This window comes from Phyllostomus hastatus, unplaced genomic scaffold (assembly GCF_019186645.2).
Source record: "Phyllostomus hastatus isolate PE091 unplaced genomic scaffold, TTU_PhHast_1.1 phas_scaffold_114, whole genome shotgun sequence".
Classification (NCBI taxonomy): Eukaryota; Metazoa; Chordata; class Mammalia; order Chiroptera; family Phyllostomidae; genus Phyllostomus; species Phyllostomus hastatus.
Window position 1 is genome coordinate 3,505,126 of NW_025334006.1, and position 21,822 is coordinate 3,526,947.

A 21,822-nucleotide genomic window follows, 5' to 3' on the forward strand; every position below is an offset into this window, starting at 1 on the left:
CCACCACAATTAATTCGAAGAATATATTTCATTTTGGCAGAAGATTAATAAGGGAGGAGGAACTAACTAAAATTTTCACAGAGAGAATCGATTTGAGTCCGAAGGAAAGCTTTTTTTCAACTTCAGGATCTATGAGATTACTTTTTAAAAAGGAACTCACTGAAATCTCTATGTATTCCTTCCAAGTTATTTTCGAAAAAAGGACAGGCTTAACTGTGAGTCAGATGTGTTAAGAGAAAGCAGGTAAGGGAACTAGGAAGTATTTTTTAATTTCTAAATAAGAATAATCTTTTCTAGTTCTTTTTTAAAAATTATTTATTTGTATTTAGAAAGAGAGGAAGGGAGGAAGAAAGAGAGGGAGAGAAACATTGATCAGTTGCCTCTCACATCCCCCCCCCCCCCCGCAACAGCGAACCTGGTTCACAACCCAGGCACATGCTCTGCCCAGGAATCGAACCAGCAACCCTATGATCTGAGGAGCAATGCCCAACCCACTGAGCCACACCAGTCAGGACTCCAGTTCTCATATGTTGTGGTTTATGGAAAACCCTCAAAACTGACTGAAGGAGGTGTACATTTTCTTAGTATCTCCAGGTCCAAAGCCTGAAAGGGCTAAGGTCAAGGCGAGATGAGTAAAAACAGAACACCTTGCCACCGGGCTAAGACCCTGGGAGGAAACCATCCAAAGGCAGATGTTCAACCCAGAGTCTGTGTCTAGGCAGGTATCTGTTACCTGATCGGCTAAGCATGGCTAATGGGATTTTTATGATAGGCAGGCCGTGTCTGTCTCTAACCAGAGATAATATTATCCGAAATTGAACTATAATGTGTCTGCTCTGACTCATCATCTCATTGAGATTCTAAGAAACAGGTTGAGCCATTTATTCAACCATTCATTTATTAAGCAAATACATATTCTAGGCAGGAGCAGTACTGAAGATACAGAACTGAATAAATTATTGTTGTCCTTGAAGAGCTTACTTTCCAAAAGGCTCTTCAAGGCCCTTTGCCTAAACCACATTTATTCTGGCTGCTTCTGATAAGTGCCATGCAGTGTGGGTGTGTGCACAGAGTGTTCTGGAAGCAAGAGGAAACCGATACTATTTTCTCCAGATTTTCACTTTCTTAAGTTGTATTGTATTTCTTGGAAACATTTCTTCGGGTATGATCGTTAAGCAGTGATGTCAAGGAGTGGTGTCACTTTTAAAATATTACATCGGGGCTTTTGTTGTGGGTTTTATTCAGTTCATTTAAACTAAAAAAAAAACCCGATAAAACAATTGACCCACTTCTCCCATGCCTTGCCCCCACCTCTGGCAACCACCCACTTGTTCTCTGTATCTATGAGCTTGTTTTTTTTACATTCAGGGCTTGACAGAAGTAGGCTCACAATCATTCCTATGGAAAAAGACACGCGTGTTATGATTATTACAATAGCTTTATTGACTCGAGAGAACGATGGCACAGTGCACCCAGGTCCAGTGTCCAGTCCTCACGTTGCCGGCCTTCGCTATCTGCACGTTCCCGTGGCCTGCTCGCCGTACTCAGGCACACTTTGGCACCGAGTTCTTGCCTACCCTTGCCCACCCCTCCGTATCAGAGTCCACCTGTGAGAGAGGTCATATGGTATTTGTCTTTCTCTGTCTTTTTTCTCTGACTTACTTAGCATAATGCCCTTGAAGTCCATCCATGCTGTCACAAATGGCGAGATTTAATTTTTTGTGACTAAGTAACTTTCCTAGCCACAGGTTCTTTATCTGAACATCCATCTATGGACCCTTAGGCTGTTCCGTATCTTGGTTATTGGAAATAACCCTGCAGTGAGCATAGGGATACAGATGTTTTTTGAATTAGTGCTTTTGGTTCCTTTAGATAAATAAATACCCAGAAGTTGGATTGCTGGGTCACATGGTAGTTCTATTTTTAATTTTGGGGGGGGAACCTCCATACTGTTTTCCAGAGTGGCTGCACCAATTTCCATTTTGCAAACAGTGTAGAAGGGTTCCCTTTGCTCCCCATTCTGAACAACCCTTGCAATTTCTTGTTTTCATAACAGCCATTCTAATGGGTGTGATGTTATCTCATTGTGGTTTTTGTGATTTTGCGGTTTTGTGGTTTGCATTTCCCTGATAATTAATGATGTGGAGCATCTTTTCATGTGCTTGTTGGCAACCTATATGTTCTCTTTGGGAAAATGTTTATTCAAATCTGCCCATTTTTCTTTTTTTAATGAGTTATATGAGTTCTTTGTGTATTTTGGATACTAGCCTCTTACCAGATATATGAACTGCAATATCTTCTCCCACTCTGTAGGTTACCTTTCCATCTTATTGATGGTTCCCTTTGCCGTGAAGAAGCTTTTTGGTTTGATGTAGTCTCACTTTTTTATTTTTGCTTTTGCTTTTGGTATCAGATTCGAAAAATCATTGTCCAGACCTATGTCAGGGAGTTTACGGGCTATCATTTCTTCTGGTAGTTTTATGGTTTCAGGTCTTACGTTCAAGTCTTGAATCCATTCTGAGTTCATTTTTGTGTGCATTGTGAGATAGTGGCCTAGATTCATTCTTTTGAATGTGGCTGTCCACTTTTCCCAGCACCATTTATTAGAGAGACTGTCTTTCCCCGTTGTATATTCTTGGGTCCTTTGTCATAAGTGAATTGACCGTATATGCATAGATTTATTTCTGGGCTGTCTCTTATGACCCATTTATATATTACATGCTTATTCCAATTCAACATTGTTTTAATTACTATAGCTTTAAAAATTATTGAATTTAGTTGCTATAGCTTCGTAATGTAGTTCGAAATCAGGAAGCAATGCCATCAGCTTTGTTCATCCTCCTTAAGATTGCATTGGCTTTGGAAAACTAATATAGGTTTAAAAATAAATGTATGCACCTCAGAGCAATCTAACATAGGCAGTAGAACACAATGACTTTTTAAACGATGGGGTACAAATTCACATTTAGTACAGTATACGATACTATCAATAACACCATCAGCTACTGTTGGCTTCACAATGTACAGTTCATTCAACTGGCCGAACTGCCCGGTGATGAAGGGCGTAGTTATGTGCCGGGAAGATATAATATTTTTTGCACACTTTAATAAAAACATAAAAGCTTTTTGTCTAAATAAAAAAGCTATTTGTCATTATGCACTTGGTTTTGCTTTGTCTTTTTTTTTAAAGGCCACTGAAATATAAAAAGCAATCAGAACATGATGGTGACATCAAAGTCAATGTCTTCACAGGGCTGTAACAGCGCAGTTGGCTGGCACTTAGGTCACCATTAAACCCGTAGACGATTTCATGGCCTTACTTGGAAGAGTACGGCAGTGTGAGACGCGCTCAGGTGCACGTAGGTGTGTGAGGTGTGAAGCAGCGACCTCATGCAGCTCCGGTTGTGTTCAGCCCTATCCAATGAAAACTAAACATAAAAATAAAAGCTCTTAGTAGTAGGAAACTTTTGTGAAGATAGGGTTCCACATGATGTGTTACTTTCCAAAAATCTTTATATCACGTTGTGAGCAAAATCTGTTTTTAACATTGTGGAGTAGCCTACTTTGCATTAACAGGCATTTGAAAACATGGTCAAACACGCCCTGTGGTGGTGTAGAAATCAAACCACACACTTACTTGCTTATATAGCACCACTCGGCACCAGCTAAAATGAATGTGAAGTTCACAGGATGTAACATCTTTTACCAGAAGACGTGTTCTGGAAACAAGAGGAAATAGAATTCTCTGCTTCCTCCACATTTCCATTTTTATATAAAAAGGAGGAACGTTTAAAGAATTAATGAAAAAATGTTAGCCTAAAAAAGGCTTTTTAAGGGTTTCATACTGATTTCTTTTAACCTTTGCACAAAAGGAGATCAGTGTCTGCATTGCATCATTATATAAGCAGAATGGACTTCAGATAATTGAATGGACTCAATGATAGTTTAGTTTCACTCCAGCCAATGTGTGCGTAAGAAAGTTCATAGAACTGGCAAGTCATTTAGAGAAATCCAAATACCTAATAATACTTTAAACTGAAAGATATATATATGTATATATATACACACATATCTCCTTTTTAGTGTCATCTACAATTCTAAACACCATATCAAGAAGATAGTTCTGAAATTTCCCCCCTTTCAAAACCTCAGAAGTTCTGGGCTGAGCGTGGGAGCGACAGCTACATTTCCCGCTTGTCTCCTGCCACTTCCTTTACCCGGTTTCGTCTTGGAACGTTAGCGTTGGCCTGCCAAATAAAAAAGATAATTGCGCATATTGTCAAAGCTCCAGTTCTCAACAGGAAGGCAGACTATTGAGCAGTGATTTGGGTTGTGGAACTATCCTTCCAACATCACAGTCAGATAAGAGAGAGAAAATTAATCTTCTTAGTGGGGCGCGGGTTTTGCTGGAAGACGTCTTAGAGATGGAATCGGCGCTGTCAGGGTAGAGACGGTCCCTCGCATCTGTTTCACGGAGATAATTGCATCCCGTCCCTACTTACCTTTGACTGGCCCAAATCTTGTTCTCCCTGGCTAATCACTCAGGCTGGAAATGCTACTTTTTAGCTGATACGTGTCTTCTTCTTCTCCCTGCCTTACCTCAAGTTGTTACCACCTCCTTTTAGCCAAGCATGTAATAATATTCTGTCTCTTTATCTGTGCGGAGTATTTAAGGAGAGATTTTTCTCTGTTCTTTTTATAATTGTTCCTCAAACAGTTATGTGTATTTGAGTTCTACACCTTTTTTTCCCCTTAACATGGAGCTACATTTCCATTTCTTTTTTTTTAAGATTTTATTTATTTATTTTTAGAGAGGGAAGGAAGGGAGATAGAGAGAGAGAGAGAGAGAAACATCAATGTGTGGTTGCCAGGGGTCATGGCCTGCAACCCAGGCATATACCCTGACTGGGAATCGAACCTGTGACACTTTGGTTCACAGCCCACCTTCAATCCACTGAGCTATGCCAGCCAGGGCATTTCTGAGGTTAGTTAGTGGCAGAGCCAGAAAAGAAGTCTTTGTGCATCAGATCTTATTTTGACCAACATGGGGTTGGTGGTGGAGACTTGCTAAGGTAAGCTAATAACAAGGTGCTAAACCTTGTTATTACTAAACATCCATCCTATTTAAAATGACAAGAATTCTGCCCTTCCAATTCTGACTTTCAAGTTTAGCCCGTGATTACAACACGAGGCCATATTATTCCTGTTCAGCCATTCTCTTTTCTCATTTATAAAACCCGGCGGCCTCACCCACTCACACTTGAGGGAACACGAGGGAAGTGGCTCGGATCTGTCTCGAAGGCGTGTGCGTCCCTGGGATGGACGGATGGTGCCTTGCTCATTCTGTGTGTGCAGCACTTGGCACGGAGCCCTGGATAACCCGCACTCAGGAGGGCTGGCCTGCTGGGGGAGTGGCTGAAGAGTGGGTGTTAGAGAAAAGGGGCTCAATTAACCAAAAGGGAAAGTCTGTGTGTCGTGCCATCATGAACCCAGTGCTAATTCCATGGCAGTTGTCACTCAACACTATACCAAGTGTCCCGCATTTTCGTTAGGCTGTGGGACCGTTGACATCCTTCATGCTGTAATAAGGATCTGTTTGATACAGGGTATTCACACAGTTAAATCATGAAGATGCACTGACTCCCTGACCCGAGACGCTGCCGTTTCACCGGGCAGCTAAAGCGGACTCTGGTGGGCGAGGAAGCGGCGCGGGCACACCCTGGAGGATGGAGGAGCGCGGTGGCAGGGCGGGGCCCACAGGAGGGGTCGGTCTAGAGGCCGCTGCAGCGCCGCGCTGGCCTGTGTCTGGGTTATTTCAGTTATGTCAATAATGCTCGGTGTTTGAAGAGGTTTTAGAAGTTCTTTGGATGGAGGGGAAGGAACGTGGCATGTGGGGAACCATAAACCACCAAGATTTTATAGGCAGAACTGGATCCTGGGGCTTCCCAAGGATTTCCAACCGAAGGAAGGGAGGCGAAAGCAGAGCCTTCGGAAGCGGGGGGACCATATGTCAGAACAGCGAGTTCCCCGAGTTGCCTGCCAGGCGGCGGGGCTGCAGAAGGGCCTCTTGGGGGCTGATTGGAGGCTCCTTTAAAAACACAGTGGGCACACCTCCTCCTAACCACAGCACTGACCGCTCTGGGGCATTAAGCAAAGCTAGCAGGAAGGTGATGGCGTCTTTCGTGACAAAACCATTTAAGCACCATTCTAAAATGGGGAAAATGGTAACTTCATCTCCCCGTCCATTCAGAACTTAGAGCAAGTACTGCCAAGCTATAGGGGAAGGGGGATGTTTCTGTTTTTCTGCTGTGGTGCTGGCAGCTCGGACTTGGGTCCTCATCCTGTCTCATGTCCCCTGTGAGCAGCCAGGTGCTGGTGGCAGGGTCACCATGCATTCTTTTGGTGTGTGATCGGTCCTCTCATCCCTGAAGCAGTCACTGAGTCTTTCTGAGGGGCCTTTAGGTGACAGTCTGACATTGCAGTCTCATTAGTTTGGCAGTCAGAGTGGGGGTACAGTTGGGTAAGTTAGACAGGATCCGAGCTAACGCACATCAGCGTCGATGGAGGCAACAGTAGTCCTACTAAATGGAGGCGTGTCTCTCCTTGGGGGCCCAGCTTTTCTAAACACTGGGGTTAAGATGTAGTCAGGAATGGTGAGAAGCATCTCTCAGAGCATGCTGGGAAAAGTGGCCATGCCGTCAGGAAAGGGGCATAGTTTCTGAAGGCTCAAACAATGGGTGTTTCCTTCCTTTTTGAAAGGGGACAAATATTCAAAGTTAAGCCCACTGCCATGTCCTTCTGAGAGGCCCCGTCCCTTGGAGTCCATGTACCTGGGGACATGTTCTCTGGACACACCACGGGGCTCCCTCAGCAGGTTTCGACAGCAGGAGAGAAGCAGGGAGGCTGCCTCTCCTCTGCTCAGATCGGCTGCCTGTCAGGATCTGAGCTAAACGCGTGTTTTTAGTATTAGGGATCGGAGAAGAGAGAAGCAGCCGCACTTTATCCTGACTGCGACTTTGGTGCATCTGCCTGTGACGTATTTCTGCAGTAAGTCCGCTCCTGACCGCTGGTCCTGAGGCTCACCTGTCCCCACGCATCCTCCAAAGGTCACCTAGAAGTCAGCTCACTGCTGCCTCACCCCTTTCCCTCCCCACCTCCACAGAGAAGAGGCAGAGACCTCAGGGAACGCAGGTGAGGGCGACCAGGAGGGCAAGGTGGTCCCCGTGGGCCCTGTGTCCTGCCCTCCTCCTCCAGAGTCCGGCGCTCGCCACTCTCGAAAGTCTGCTCCAAGGTTTCCAGGGCCTCCTGACAGCCCCCCCTCCTCTCGGACCACTCACCTCCAACACAACCTGTCAGTCCTTCGGCTTCTTTCTCAAACTCCCACCAGGACTCTTGTGTTCCTATTTTTATTTATTTATTTTAGTGTATCTGCCTTTGATGAATCATTTGATTACATTGATTGAAAGTATGAATGATAATTTTGAAATCCTTTCAAACCTATTTGCCTGCGCATCCCAGGCTGTAGGGCACTGACCAGTAGTCGCTGGGTGCGCTCAGGTGGGGGTCAGGTATGAAGGGGGTGCCCTTGCCGCCATCAGAAGTGGAAGATGGGGGGACAGGAACGTAAAGCTTGTGGAACTTCCCTCGGGAACCTCTGCGGAGCCCCAAACCCACAACACTAATGACGGCGGACACGAAATAAACCTACAACACGAAGAGGCTACTTATTCGGAATCCAGGGAGACAGAGCCACATTTTCCCTTTTTCTCACTTTTCTGGCTCTTCTGCTAATTGCCGAGCCCAGGAGCAACTACCACCGCCAGTACTGCCCTGCCGTTTTCTTCTGTGCTCTGTGTGATTGATTCGTCTCCCTGCACGAGTCCCTGAGGGTCTCCTCGCACGGGGAGTGAAATGTTCTAAATTCAGTATCGCTCACAACTCCTGGACAGCACGGAGCAGTGCTTAATTATTGAAATATTGAATTAACTGAGTTAATTCTCAAAGCTAGAGTCCGTGGAGCTCATTTTCCCTGTTTGTTCTCATTATCGCTGTGATCTACTTGCCTTAATTTATCATTTTTTATGAGATGATGAGATTGTTTTGCTCTTTACTCTTCTCCTGGTTTTGATTGTTTATGCTAATATTACTTGAAAGCTGTCCCTTCTCTAGACGTAGAATTGGGAAGAGACAGACGCTTTGGATTCTGCTTCCCAGGCCAGTGTCTTAAGCATGAACTCCCTCTTCCAAGGAGTCAGTGAGGTGGGAGAGGGTGATGGGGAAACTTCTGGAATGTGTCAGAGTTCTCTTCAGATGAGATGCCAAAGTAGCTTCCAACTGCACCTGTTTTTTCCCCTTTCTTTTCTTCCATATTTTGAAGCTGTATTAAGAAGCCCTGACTTGATTTCCTAAAAACGGTGAGCTGTGGGTGAGCCCTGGCTCAGTTACCGTGGGCCCGCAGGCTGACAGTGCGGATCCTGCATCCGGTACGTGAGACGGCCTTTCACAGACCCCGCATTTTCCAGACTATAAGACGCATCTAGGTTTTAGAGGGAAAACATTTTGAAGCAAAAAATGTGGTAAAATATTTAATAACATATATAACATAATATTTCACCAATGTAAATGGAAACCGAACTCAACAGCAGCATTAATAATCATTATACCTCCCAAATTTGGAGGGGGGTGTGCATCTTATAGTCCGAAAAATACGGTAAGTTTCTTTCTTAACACTAAACATGGCGCTCACGTGATTTGCCTCCACGGTCCAGAGCTTTGCATTTCAATCTGTAATTTTTTTGAATTTTTTTATTGTTGTTCAAGTACAGTTGTCTCCATTTTTCCCCCACCACGCCCCCCCCCCGGCCACCCCCACCTCCCACCCTTGATCCTACCCGCCTTTGGCTTTGTCCATGTGTCCTTTATACATGTTCCTTGACAAACTTAAGAAAAAAAGAATCCACACTCACAAAACTCCAGACAGATCGTGTCTCAGCAGGCACCGTGGGCCTGGGCTCGAGGGTCGCCAGAACAAAGCCCGCAGGTTTGGTTTTGGTTTTGGTTTTGGTTTTAATTACTTGTTGTTAATTATGGTTGCCTGCATTTTCTCCCCACCACTCCCCCTACCCCAGCCAAACCCACCTCCCTCCCTTGCTTCCACCCCTCCCCCTGGGTTTTGTCCATGTGTCCTTTACAGTAGTTCCTGCAAACCCTTCTCCCTGCTGTCCCCTCCCCCCACCCCTCTGGCTATTGTTAGATTGTTCTTAATTTCACAGCTTAGGCTTTTTTTAAAAAAAGATTTTATTTATTTCCAGAGAGGGGAAGGGAAGGAGAAAGAGAGAGACAGAAACATCAATGTGCAGTTGCCTCTTGTGCGCCCTGAGCTGGAGTCCTGGCTTCCAACCCAGGCATGTGCCCTGACTGGGAATTGAACCAGTGACCCTTTGGTTCAGAGTCCAGCACTGAATCCACTGAGCCACACCAGCCTGGGCACAGCTTAGGTTTTTTAAAAGGGTGCTCCCTACTGGCTGAGTAGATTTCAAAATAACATGCCTTTGCTATTTTTTGCTCCCATTTTAGAAAGTAGGCAGGCAATTATATTGAAAATACTGATTTCTAATGTGAAGTATCACATCCTTTATATCTGCGTGACTGCACTGTGTCTAATAAACAATTTTTTCAGCGTCTTCTTCAAAATGCTAAAGTGTTTTCCTGCAGTGTTCATATTTTAGGTAATAAAAAGTATGATGCTGAAGTTTGCATATTAAATGAACTTGTTAAACGTTAGTTCTTTCAAGGCCGTCTCTTTCTTTTATCAATTTTTTCCCTAGGTCTCCTGCCCGATTTTGCCCATTTCTGCCCATCTGTTTACCCACAGAATTCAAACTCCTTTCTCCTCATTTTGTTGCAATTCTTAGGGATGAACAGTAGATGGCAGTAAAATTTCAAGCTCAAAGGGCATTTAGGGGCTTTCTCAGCAAACCAAGGAGCTTGTCTAGGAGGAATTGAATTGTACAAATCAGTGGCAAAACAGAGGTAATTTCGAAATGCCAAATACAACTTGATTCAAGACCTTATTTAAAAACACTAGAAATTGCAGGTATAGCTCATGGGGAGATTATCAAGGTATATATTTGGGTAGCAGAGTCTTCAAGAATAGGAACTTACGAGAATGAAGAGAATTAGTGGCATTTACATCAAATGAAGGAATCACCAGCGAACTTTACTATCTGAGTTCCGGGGCGTATTTCCCTCGCTCCACACAAATGCCCATCTCTCTCTCCTTCCTTGGAGTTTGCTCTTCCTGCTCCCTCCCCGCTATTGGCGGTGAATGTTACCTTTAAGGCTGCCTGGCAGTCCCTGAATGGGTCTGCGGCCACTTGAATAGAGAATGTGTTTGTCTTTCTCTCCTTTCAATGCCACTTTGTGTGGCTGCTGTCACTTTCATCTCGCTCGCTCCCGTTCTCTCCTGCCCTGTCTTTTACTGTATGTGCTTTGTGTATTGTCTTAATAGCAATATTCATAATTAGTGGGGGGGGGGGGGTGGCAAACAAAGAGAGGATTGTGGGGTTGATGGGGATTCTCAGTGCTAAGGCGTTTGGGTTCTATCTTCCTAGTTAGAGATGCTTTGGGGATAGAGTCGTGGTGGTGAAGATGTCAGGTGTCACCGAGATCTGAGATCTCGCTGTTTCTCGCGGGAGCCCTAAGAATGATGTCATCGGCTGGACACGGCAGGCCTCCAGGCAGTGAAGATCTTCTGGGGTAACTCAAGGGAGTAAAGCTATTGTCCGGAGAGGGTCACCTATAGCCAGACTTAGAGTCGCATTACATTGTTCTTGGGCTTCCTCGACTTCGGTGGAAATCCTTTGTCCATCGACAGGAAATAAGCTCGATGTGTGGGGCATCACCGCTTCAAGGTAAAACGGAAAGGAGAAAGATGGCGTTTCTGCAGCAGTGGTGTGAGCTGAAAATGCGCCTGGAAGGGGCGCCCAGCTGGGAGAGCGGTTTCCTTTGGGCCGTTTCTCAGGAGTTTGTCAACAGAGAGCCAGCAGTAGTGGTGCAGGCAGGACACGGAATCCAGCCGGGGTGGTTTCGCCCAGGTCCGGATGTTCCTGGTGGGAGCCCACCATTCTACAGAGACTGCATCCCACCCATGTGTGAGGCAGGCGGAAGACTTAAGCCCAGGGATCTTTCAGGGCCGTGGTCAGGAGAGGGAGAAAGAAAAGAAAAATGGAAAGAGAGAGACAGAGGGCAAGAACGTTTTGAGTTGATATAAACTAGAGACCAGAGGCTTCTCTTCCTCTGCCCGCGGAGGACGGGTGAGTGCCCTGTGCCCGTAGGAAGCAGTGCGTGGGCTGCAGCCCTCGCCCTAAAGCTGGCGGACAAAGAGGACAGGCAGGCCCAAGGAGAACATGAACATGAGAGAGCGTCGTGTGCACGCTCCATGTGCACGTTCCTTTGTTCCCCAGTGAGGACCTCACAGCCAAGGAGCGGTTTATTGGTGGTGGGCCAAGCGAGGGGAGAGAGAGCACAGCCTCTAGCTGTCAGGAGAGCGTCCCTCCTTGGTTTCCTCTGTAATTCTGGGGCAGTGGCCAGGCAGCAGAGGGGCCCCGGCTCCTCCAGCCAGGACTGGGAGTGGCTGTCACTGTATCTGCCCCACCTGACCCCCGCCATCCACAGTTTTAGGGCAACACTCCATTGCTGAGTGTTTTCAGAACACAGACCTCTGTTCTTGTGCCAGTTCAGACTCGGGGCTTAACCTGTGCTGTGTGTGTGTTCTAAGCTCACCTCCATGTGACTCCATTCCTTGGCCAGCTCCCCTCGAGGTGACGGTTTACACATGCTCAGTAGTGAGTACGTGTGTTGGAGACGCCGGGGAGGGAGTTAGACATCCCCTTGTGGGGCGGTTCTCTCCAGAAACTGATAGACCCATGTAGACGGGTCCCCAGTGTTCACCTAATTGATATCTTTCATCTTAGGAAAGGTTATCTAAGGTGGCTAGTCTGTTGACCCCCTGTCTCTCCCCAAGGAAAGAAATGATGCAGACACACCAAGGAGGGCCGAGTAGGGAAATCATGGACACTACTGAATTAAAGCTGAGGAATGAAAACAGAAGAAAAAGTATGATTTAGAGGCTAAAAAAAAGTAGAGTCAAGAGAGCATTATTCAGATTAACAAGATACTGTGTTAGGATGAGCTCGTAGGTTTGGAGAATTTCATCCAGCTTGCCAAGAAATTCACGGCCCTAAAACCCATTGCAGAGCATTCTAGCGCATCGGAAGGGCTGAATGCGTCGTGGTGCTCACCTTCTCGGTTCCAGGCTGGTTGATTAAAAACAATAAAACATCGCAAGAAGTGCAATGCTTTTGCCTTATTAATATAACCCTCTGTCGCTCTCTTGAATTAGTACTTTGCTGGTAGAAAACTGGGCACCTACTTCAATGCCTGTAAGCCTTGCAATTGATCTACTCAAAAGATTAGGAGGTTTGAAGGGCCACGTGCTGGTGGAAGGCAATCTCAGTGACTGTCTTTGAGTGTCTTGGACCTTCCTTGTGTTTTAAGTGATGACTCGTCTGTCCTATACAGAAGCCACTGGCCAATGTATGGTTTATGTCTCATTCTGTCAGATTCTAGGTGTCTTTATACATTAGTCTCATAAAATGATTCATTCCAAGACGTTATGTTTAGGTGGATCGTTTTATACGTTTAGACTTTTCCATGGAAACCCCCCTGTTCCAGAGGAGAACAGACACCCTCCTGGGAACCATGGAGGCATTACCTGAGCCCTCTGCTTTACACAGACTTTTTTTGTTTTTGAAGTTTATTGCTTTATTTTAAGAATTCAGGCAACCTTTGTTGCTAGTTTCAATACAAAAATAATCTTATAATTTTACCAGTTAAATGATATAATTTCCCATGTAAAAATAGTGTGCTGTTTTCCTGGGGCCTCCCTCATTTTCAAGTTCCCATGTGCACCCTGGTTTGAGAAGCGTTACCTTCCCTTAAAAGGAGAGAAAAGCATGGATAGTCTACCAGGCAGGGTTACATTTGGAAAAGGATTTTTACCAGCAAAGCCTTTGAGTCAAAATATATAGAAAAGTAAATTAAAGTGAACAAAATCAAAACCCTTCCACAAAGCCTGAACAGACGAATAAACCAGTGGATCATTTCTTAATATGTTTTTCACTGCTATTCGTCTCCTCTTCATCTTCTCTCCCGGTGCAGCGGTGACGCAGGGGACAAGGCTCTCGAGCTTTCTCGGCAGCTCACTAGTTCAAAGGCTGCGGGCGAACCTGTGTTCATTCCCTGCTGTAGGTTCTTCTTCAAGTTTCCGTTCACCGAGGGCTCCGTTTCCACCCTTGATTCCCTCCTCCCTGTCTGTCTTCCTTCATCCCTTCCTTCCCTTCTTGCAGTTCTGAATTTCACGGAAGCCTGTTAGCAGTTTTCCCCTGCTCCACGCTGTTTCTTTCCAGCACATTCCCAGCCTGCATCTGCCAGCACGTCCTTGTCCTGCTTCCTTCTCCGGGCGTCTTTGTGGAGATATGCTGGTTCCTTTTCGTGGGTTACTCACATGTGCATCGGTGGGTTCTGTTTCGAACCCCTAGTCTGGGGTGAAGTGGTCCTGCCTCTTACATCTCTAGTTCTGTCCCTAGCCCTTCACTTAGTAGCAACACTGAGTTTTGTGTGGGTCTGGTAACAGACTATGAAATCGCACACCTGCGCTCCTTTTCCTACGTCTGTTCCTTCTACCCAGCATGCTTTTCCCTTCTTACCTGCTAAGCTTCTACTTCTCCTGCAAAGCCCAGCTCAATGGTTCTTGCTTCCTGAAGTCTTCTTTCCCTCTTTTGGGACACGATTGGTCTTTCTTCTCTAGTTTGTGTATGTTTTGGTTGTTACATTTTTTCACTGAATTGTAATCATTTGTTTACATATTTTTTCTTCTTCAGTAGATTATTAATTCCTTGAAACTGATATCTTGTTCACCTTTGTATCTCCATCACTTGACACAGAGCCTGGAAGTTAATAGGGTCTCAAGTAATAATTACCATTTGTGTTTCAATCCACACAAATTGAAAGAGTCACGCCTGAATAAAGATGAGTCAGATTTAATAAGATAGAAGGCAAAAGCTGCAGGGTTTCAGTTTTTGTTTATGTTGTGTTACTGTACTGCACCTAAATAAAACGTAAATTAAAATGTAAGACAGAGACCCCTAAGAAAAAGCAAAATAAATGTAAATATTGTATAGACTGTAATAGAAGACTAGGGATCAGGAAAGATGTGAGGAAGACGACTTTAAATCCTGGAGCTATCCGAGTGCTCGCCGCAGCGGAGCCGACGCTATCGCCAAGATAAAGTGGGTGGGGAGGAGCCGCAGTCTGGGACGGACCAGTCCTCCAGGTGCAGAGGGAAGCGGAGGCCCTGAGCTTTTCTGCATTTCTTCGTTGTCAGCTGGAGGAAGATGATCTGCTCCTGGGATTCAACTGCTCTGTTTTTTTTAAAAAATAACTACTTATGTTGCTGATTTCACAATATTTCTTCCCTCCAGAGCTCAGTTCTGAAAAACATTTCATGCCCATTTCCAGGCATAATGTCTCCCCTGCACATGTCTCAGCCGTATAATTTAGTGACTTGTTACAGCACAAGGTGAAATACTGGGTGAGGATTGAAATACTCCATATGTCTCGGAATTCCACAAATCCAGGCGTGTGAGAGACGTTCAGCACAGAAACCCAACATGACTAACCCTTAGAAAACACTCTGAAATCGATAGTCTCTCCCCACGGCCCGGACACACCGCGCAATGCATCCCCGCGGGACTTGCGCGGAGCCATCTGGAATTTCTCAGAGTTAACACGAGTCCTTTCCTTTTGCAGAAAGGCAGCAGAAACGCCGCTGCCCGAGCTCTCCGCCTGAGACGTTGCGTCGTTCGTTTTCTTGAGTTTTTCTTTGTTCCTGTAGTTCTGTGAGAAATTAATTGCAAACAATCTGAGACACGTTTTTTTGCTCACTCCATATCAGAAAACACCAGGAGTGAAGACGTTTCCTTGTTACTTTTTTTTTAATGCTCTGGGCAGCTTAAGCAATTATTTCATCTTATTTCAATATGTGTTTTTCCTTAGACTCGCCTTCCAATCTGATTTCACCTCTATTCAACACCCTCTGCTTTATTTTTCCCTAATCGTGAAGGAGATTATGGGTACCTCTGTTGCCAGGCGCATTGGGTGTCTTTGGGCTCTGACAGTGGCCACATTGTCACCAGCCTGGAGCTTCAGGCTCATTCCGTAGGCACTTCCCTCCCAGCTTGCATAGGAGCTGGCAAACATGTCTTGAAGTGCGTTTGAAGACATGTTCAAGACATGCTGACTTTTCGAGGAGCCCCAGAATGTGTCCAAGTCTGAACACCGGTGTGGTGGTGCTCAAATGAATTCAACAAATCTCAGTCGGGGCCCACTGTGTTTTAAATAAGGCCTGGTCCTGGTTTTCAAGGAGCTGACAATCATGTGGGGGAGACCGGTGTGTGGGCCGTATGGAATGGGGGTCTCCAAGGGGAGGATGGAGCGGATCCCCCCGGGGTGGCCAGGTGGTAGCTCTCGAGCTGCTGACCGTGCAGGGATGACATAGGGCGACATCAGGTTCCCTCTCCCTGTCCCCTGGGTCCACCTCCCAGACACCAGTTTCCTCCCTACCGAATCTTGGGACCTTCTTCCACTTTCCCACACAAAAGTTTACTGGAAGGGACCTGCAGTGGAAATGATTACACACTTTTCTGCTGATGACACTCCTGTGTCTTTATACCTTGCCATTCACTCATGTAATAGACAAAAATATTACTGGCCAGTAGATAAAGCAGTATGAAGCATCCCAAAATCGCTAAAAATTTCCTTCAACCACTATTCATCCACTAAACATTATGTTCCCAACTTGGTCATCATTAACCTCTGGGGTCTGGACTCGGGCACTTAGCAACACTGACAGCACGGGATTTCACCTGCTATCACATACATCCCTGTGTGTTCTCCCTCTGTGTGTGATGAATCCAGACTTCACTAAGTTCGTGAGGTCCTGCGACACCATACGGTAGACATTTTAGTGACATCTGGCCCTCTACCAATCCAGGTAAGCTTTGGGAGTTATTGATTGGAATAACTTGGTGGGAATTATTGATTGGAATGTGCCATCCAACCAACACATGAATGACCCTGTCTTCTCTGTTGAATTCCTATTTAACTGAACTTTGGGGTATAATTTGTATAACATTATTCTTGATCATTGTTGTAATTGTCAGTGTCATTTACAAGAGATTTATCATGCTTATTATCTCATTTTAGGTCACCAGTGTCTTCAGAAGATCACGGTAAGAATCTGTCTTCCTTACGCTAATTCAGGGTTAACAGTTGAGCTCTGGCCCTTGTATTTCACTGTAAGAGGGAAGAATTAACTTTTTAAAATGTCTCTAGGATTTTTGCCTTCTAGTTTTTAGTGTGAAATGTCCAGTACTTTTAAAAACTTAATTCACACTAGCCGAATTTGATACCTTGTATTTCTTTGAATATGTCACACCCATTTTGGTTGACAGCATTTACGTCTGATGTGTTCTGCCCGATGTCAGTCCCACGGCCAGAAACTTCTTGTGACTTTGGGCTAGAGTCACATTACAGATGTTTTTAAACTTCTCTGAATTACAGATGTTTTTAAAACGGGGTTTTGTGGTAGGTATTCCTTAAACGCCCCTTTTAGTTTGGACATTGGGGTTTGCACGGGGCGCCATGAGTCTGAAATGAAGCTAATTGGTAAGTGGTATGGACTGGTATCCAGCTGAGGTGAGTTTTTAAGGAACACCTGTTTTATTCAAGGGATAGGATGTATGGTTTGATCACATCTCACTTTTGGGGCTGTTCATTTATTCAGTCAACAGGCAAAACTGTTCAGTGTCTACAGTGAGTCACTTACGCCAGGCAGTCGTGCCACACCAGCATGCTGCTGTGGTGTGTAACACAGAACTCTTCCCCTCAAGGAGCTTTCGGGGGCTAGTGGGGAGGGGAGGGTGGAATGGCCCATAGCTGCTGCAGTGCAGAGTGACATGTGATTGATCTTGTAAAATTGGGATAAACCAGGCCTCGAAGAAGACAACTGGCCTCCTCCTCGTGCAGCCCCTCATGTAGCTCAGGGCACCATTGTCCCTGCAGCCAGCCAAGTGAGAGGCACGGAAGCTGTTTTAGGCTTCCCCCTTCGTCCCCTCTTTTCCGTGTGGTCATTCTGCTTTTTGGAGGTCTTTTCTCTCTGTTCTCTTTTTTAGCCCTCTCCCTGTCTTTCTTGGATTTTTAAAGTTGTTTATTGCCTGGTATTTGTACTTCCAGATTTCTACCTCTAGTTCACTGTAGACGTAGACACCACCAAACGGATTGTTCTGTAATAAAACCCTCTGCCCACTGCCTGTAGGATGAAATATTTTCAGAAGACCAATAATTGTACTGAGCTTTCCAATGTCGTGTTTTAACACGGACTCCAGAGTTCTAAATGATGGAATCTCTGTCTTCCTCTGCTGCGTCTTTGGGCATCTCTTCCCTTCTGTCTGCGCTCCGTGTCTAACCACGCAGCACCGCGTCTGACTTCTGGGACTCGCCGTGTTTATCACGTCTGCCCACTCCTCTCCCTCCCGTTCCTTCGGACAGGAAGGCACTCCTCCTTTTTGCCGCATACACAGCACCCCTGCCGCCTGTGACCTGGTGGATCCTCTCCTCCTCCGGGACAGCTTCCCGACCCCCTTCTCCCTGCATCCAATACTTCCCTTCATTCTAGAATCCAGCACATAAATTCCATGTTTGATTTACCTGTGTCCCCTGTGAGACTGTGAGAGTGATATCAATCCTAATGAGTAGCGAACGTTAAAAAGAGGTTTATTAAATGAATGTGTGAAGGAGAGAGCGAGAAAGTCTGGGGCAGGCCTATTCTTCTGTCCTATAAAACTTCTGCCCATGCTGGAACGAAGTTCTGTCATGTTCTGTGAAGAATCATGGGGAAAATTATATCCAGGCCCAAGCAAGTCAGAATTAGGCGGCCGACCACCTGGTGCGGACCTAGACTGGATGCTGTTTTGTGTATCGGTGTTGGTATGACTAGGTTTGTATTATAAAGTTAGAGGTCCTTGGGCGTCCAGGTTCAAATGATAAACTGGAAGTCTGTGTTTGGTTTGTATCTTGAACTAAAGTTCCCCTTAGCGACCTTGCCTTCCAATCAATAAGGACTTACCCCCTATTCCAGAGAAGCGGGGGGAGGGGAGACTTCTGAACTGCAGTGCTGTAGTCTGCTCGGAATTCTCAAGGCCAAGAGCTGTCGGTGGGCATGTGCTGGTGGCCTGGGAAGTTCCGAAAGGTCACCGCCACCGGAAAGACTTGGTCGGTATTAATAGCACTACTTCAGAATTGATTATTTGAAGAACCGGTATATATGATTTAAAAGCATTGTCCAAATTAAAAGGCATTCCTATTTTCCTGGCTTCCAAGAAATTATTACATGTTCAGGCCCTTTAGTTTGATTCTGCCACTTTCCAAAACTATTCAAACATATAATGTAATGTTATAATACTAATTTACCTAATCTTACCTAAATTTTTGTAGTCTTTCAGCCCATGTATCCTTAGAAAATACCCTTATTTCCTTCTTTATCACCAAGATTTTTTACTAGTACTTAAAATGTGTCTTCCTACACATTTTATTAGTCACATATGATCACATATACCAAAAATAGAGGATCACATATATTTTTGTGATCATATTTTCTGTAGTTAGCATAAAATCTCTCAAATATCATATCATCAAGCTTATATTTGTGCAGAATAATGATTCTGCAGAATACTCGTAAGAGTGTTGAGGGGCGGCATTTTTTGCAAACGTGTGGATGGGAGGATTGAGGCACACGAGACCAAGGGGTGTGAGCTTAAAATATAAAGTCCAATTTCTCTGGACTTTCTATTTTATTTGCTTTCCACCCATGATCATACTTCTCTTTCTCATAACTGGTCACTTCTACTATTTCCAAAACAGACTTCACCCTTGAGAAAATCTAATTTTCCAGAATTCAATACCAGGCTGGCTTCTCAATTCCCACATATTACCTTCTCATAGAAAATATGCTTGAGTACCGTGGCTTCGCCATTTACTGTCTCTGAGTTCGTCTCCTTGTCTGTAAATCAGGGCCATTCCTATCCACCCCGCCCCCACCATGGGGTTGTTGTGAGTTCAGATGGGGACTCACCTGGGAAATCACTTTCCAGGTGGTTAACAGGCAGCCCAAACACGGTGCTGTGGCTGTCCCAGCGAGGGAGGGTGTGTTTCCTAGAGATGCCGCCTTTGAAAAGTTGGGAGGTGTGCTGGGGAGGGGGTAGGAGGTGGGGGTGGGGGTGCTTGTGGCGGAAGACTGTTTCCTTCAACATTATTATTAAATATTAAATTTTCATTGGGAGGCTTTTTCCATCTGGGTGAAGAGGAGTGACAATGGTTAAGTTAGCTTGTATAAACTTCGAATAAAGGTTCGGTTTATGATTAGATATGTGATCGTGTGCAGTTGATGATACAGGCGTAAATGAAACGGAAAATGTGTCTATTTATATACTAGAAGATCGGAGTCGTTAAAAATGAGGGGTCAAATTTATTGAGTGCTTATGATGTGCAGACACTGTGCCAAAGTGCTTCAGCTACATCATTTTCTCATTTCATCTTTCCCAATAACGCTGAAGCGTAGGTGTTACCCTCTAGCTGGGGACACGGGGTCAGCTTTCTCAAATCACTTGCTTATGCTCACACAGCTAGAAAGTGGTAGAATTCATTTTCAAACCCGGTGTAATTCCAGCACTCACTCATTTGCCCACCATGTCCTCAGAAAGCAAAAGAAATGGTCAGCAGTAAAGTGAGTTGATAGAATTATAGAGGAAAAAAAATCCTTTCTCTCTAACCAGAGTTTATTTACTACAGCGTCAGTCATTTCTTTTTAATGACAAAACAAAACAGAACAAACACAACCATTTGTCCCTCCTGCTGGGACAGATTTCTTCCCCGTAGAAAAAAAGAAATACCAGCGTCACATTCTCTCCTAATTAGTGAACTGAGTGAAACTGAAGCTTCAGGGAAACCTGCCACACTCAGTCCCAGGGGCAGCGTTACATTTTAATGCTACATCTGGAAGCCGGAGCCTTCTCCTTGTCAGAGGATAGGCTTGGCGGTGATTGACTGCCCTGTCCTTTGAGTTTCCTCCGCATGGAGTGCCTAGCACTTCATTGTTCTAATTGCTCCTGGAGCCACTCCTGTGCCCGGGCTGCTCCGCCTGCTCCCAGCTCTCAGGTTCTGTTCTGTTACCAGAGCCTCCTTATTTCACGGGCCTCCCAGAATGCCTCTGTGCTGCTGCTTCTGCCTGTGCCCGCGTGCTGCTGGAGGCTCAGCCTTAATTCATGTCTGCTCACTTCCAAAATTAAAGGCACTAGTGTCTCTCTGGGAAGGAAGCGCCAACAACCCGATTCCTCCTGGGGTGTCTGAGGCGGCGTCCCTCCCCTGTCCTGTCTCCTGGCCCTCTTGGCCCACAATGGCTATCACGTTATGTGGCAGCTTTTTTGTTGCTATAGTAGCACAGCAGATGAGGAAGGGAGGAAAGGGCAGATGGAAATAAGATTGGAACAACTGCAGTCGCTAGTGTAGGCGCCCGAGGATGAGTCCACGGTCAAGCCGGAGCCAGTTCACTTTGTGGCAGGTCACACAGGGACAGTCACACAGTGACATCCACAGTAGTGGGGCCCAGAGCTCCTTGAAGTGCCACCCCTTGGCTCAAACACCGTAAGGTCATTTTTTCCCTTTACTATAATTATATATTAGATATCATTTTATTATAGAAAATATTCATAAAGATGTATAAAAATTTATCGGCTAAGTTTAAATGACTGACAGGAACTTCTATGTACACAGGCTAAGAACTGAACACTTGTGTATGTGAGTATATGTGTGTATATATTTCACATATATGGGTATAGTTTTGCTCATTTTGAACTTTTATAGATTGAATTTTATTGCAAAATCCTCTGTGATTTGCTTCTTTTGTTCAGAATAATATTTTTGTGATTCATCCTTATGAACATTCCTCTTCCTAACTCTTTTTAGTGTCTTTATACAAGAATTTCTCTAGGGTTTAAACCTAGGATGGCTTAGTGGTAGGTTATACACTTATTTCACTGATCACATAACATTTCTATGATACCTCCTGAAATTAAAATTTTTTTCAAGAATTGATTTTTGAGAAAGTAAGTTAGAGTGGATTAATGGCTTGGGTCCTCATATTTTAGCAAAATAACTTCAACTACTCCTTTAAAATTATGTGGTATAATATATTCTTATATGTACTAAAAAGTAAAAGAAAAAGGCATCGTTTATTAAAGATGAGTACCTCAGGTAAGCGTCCTAAGGTAAGCCTCTGCTGGGGTTCAGAGAGGTTAGTTAAATAACATCCTTAGTCACACCAAGCTATCGCCTGCTTAACAAACTACTCTTGGGGTTTCCCATATATTTAGTCTTCACAACAACCCCAGTACTACCACTGTTTCCCTTTTGCAGATGGGGAAACTAAGGCACAGACCTATTACAGAACTTTTCCAAGGCCACATGAATAGCTGGTAAGGCTTAGAGTAAGGCTCAGACTCGGGTTATCCTGATCCAGGTCCTGCTCGGAGCCGCTCCCAGCAGCCGTGCTGAGGTTTGGGCTCATGTCACAGAACATTATCTTTGTTGAGTGGAGGCCTCATAATTATTGGGTGGGAACTGGTTATTAGAGATGAGGTTTTTTTT

General features: G+C 44.9%; 1 protein-coding gene across 2 annotated transcripts in view; it reads left to right on the top strand.

Annotated features, from left to right (window-relative positions):
- The window catches only part of DGKI (diacylglycerol kinase iota), a 403,697-nt gene that overhangs the window by 337,685 nt on the left and 44,190 nt on the right, over positions 1-21,822 (top strand). For both annotated transcript variants that reach the window (XM_045855648.1, XM_045855646.1), the window contains one exon: positions 16,327-16,352. In XM_045855648.1, the coding sequence (XP_045711604.1) occupies positions 16,327-16,352 (26 nt within the window). The remainder of the gene's footprint in view (positions 1-16,326; positions 16,353-21,822) is intronic.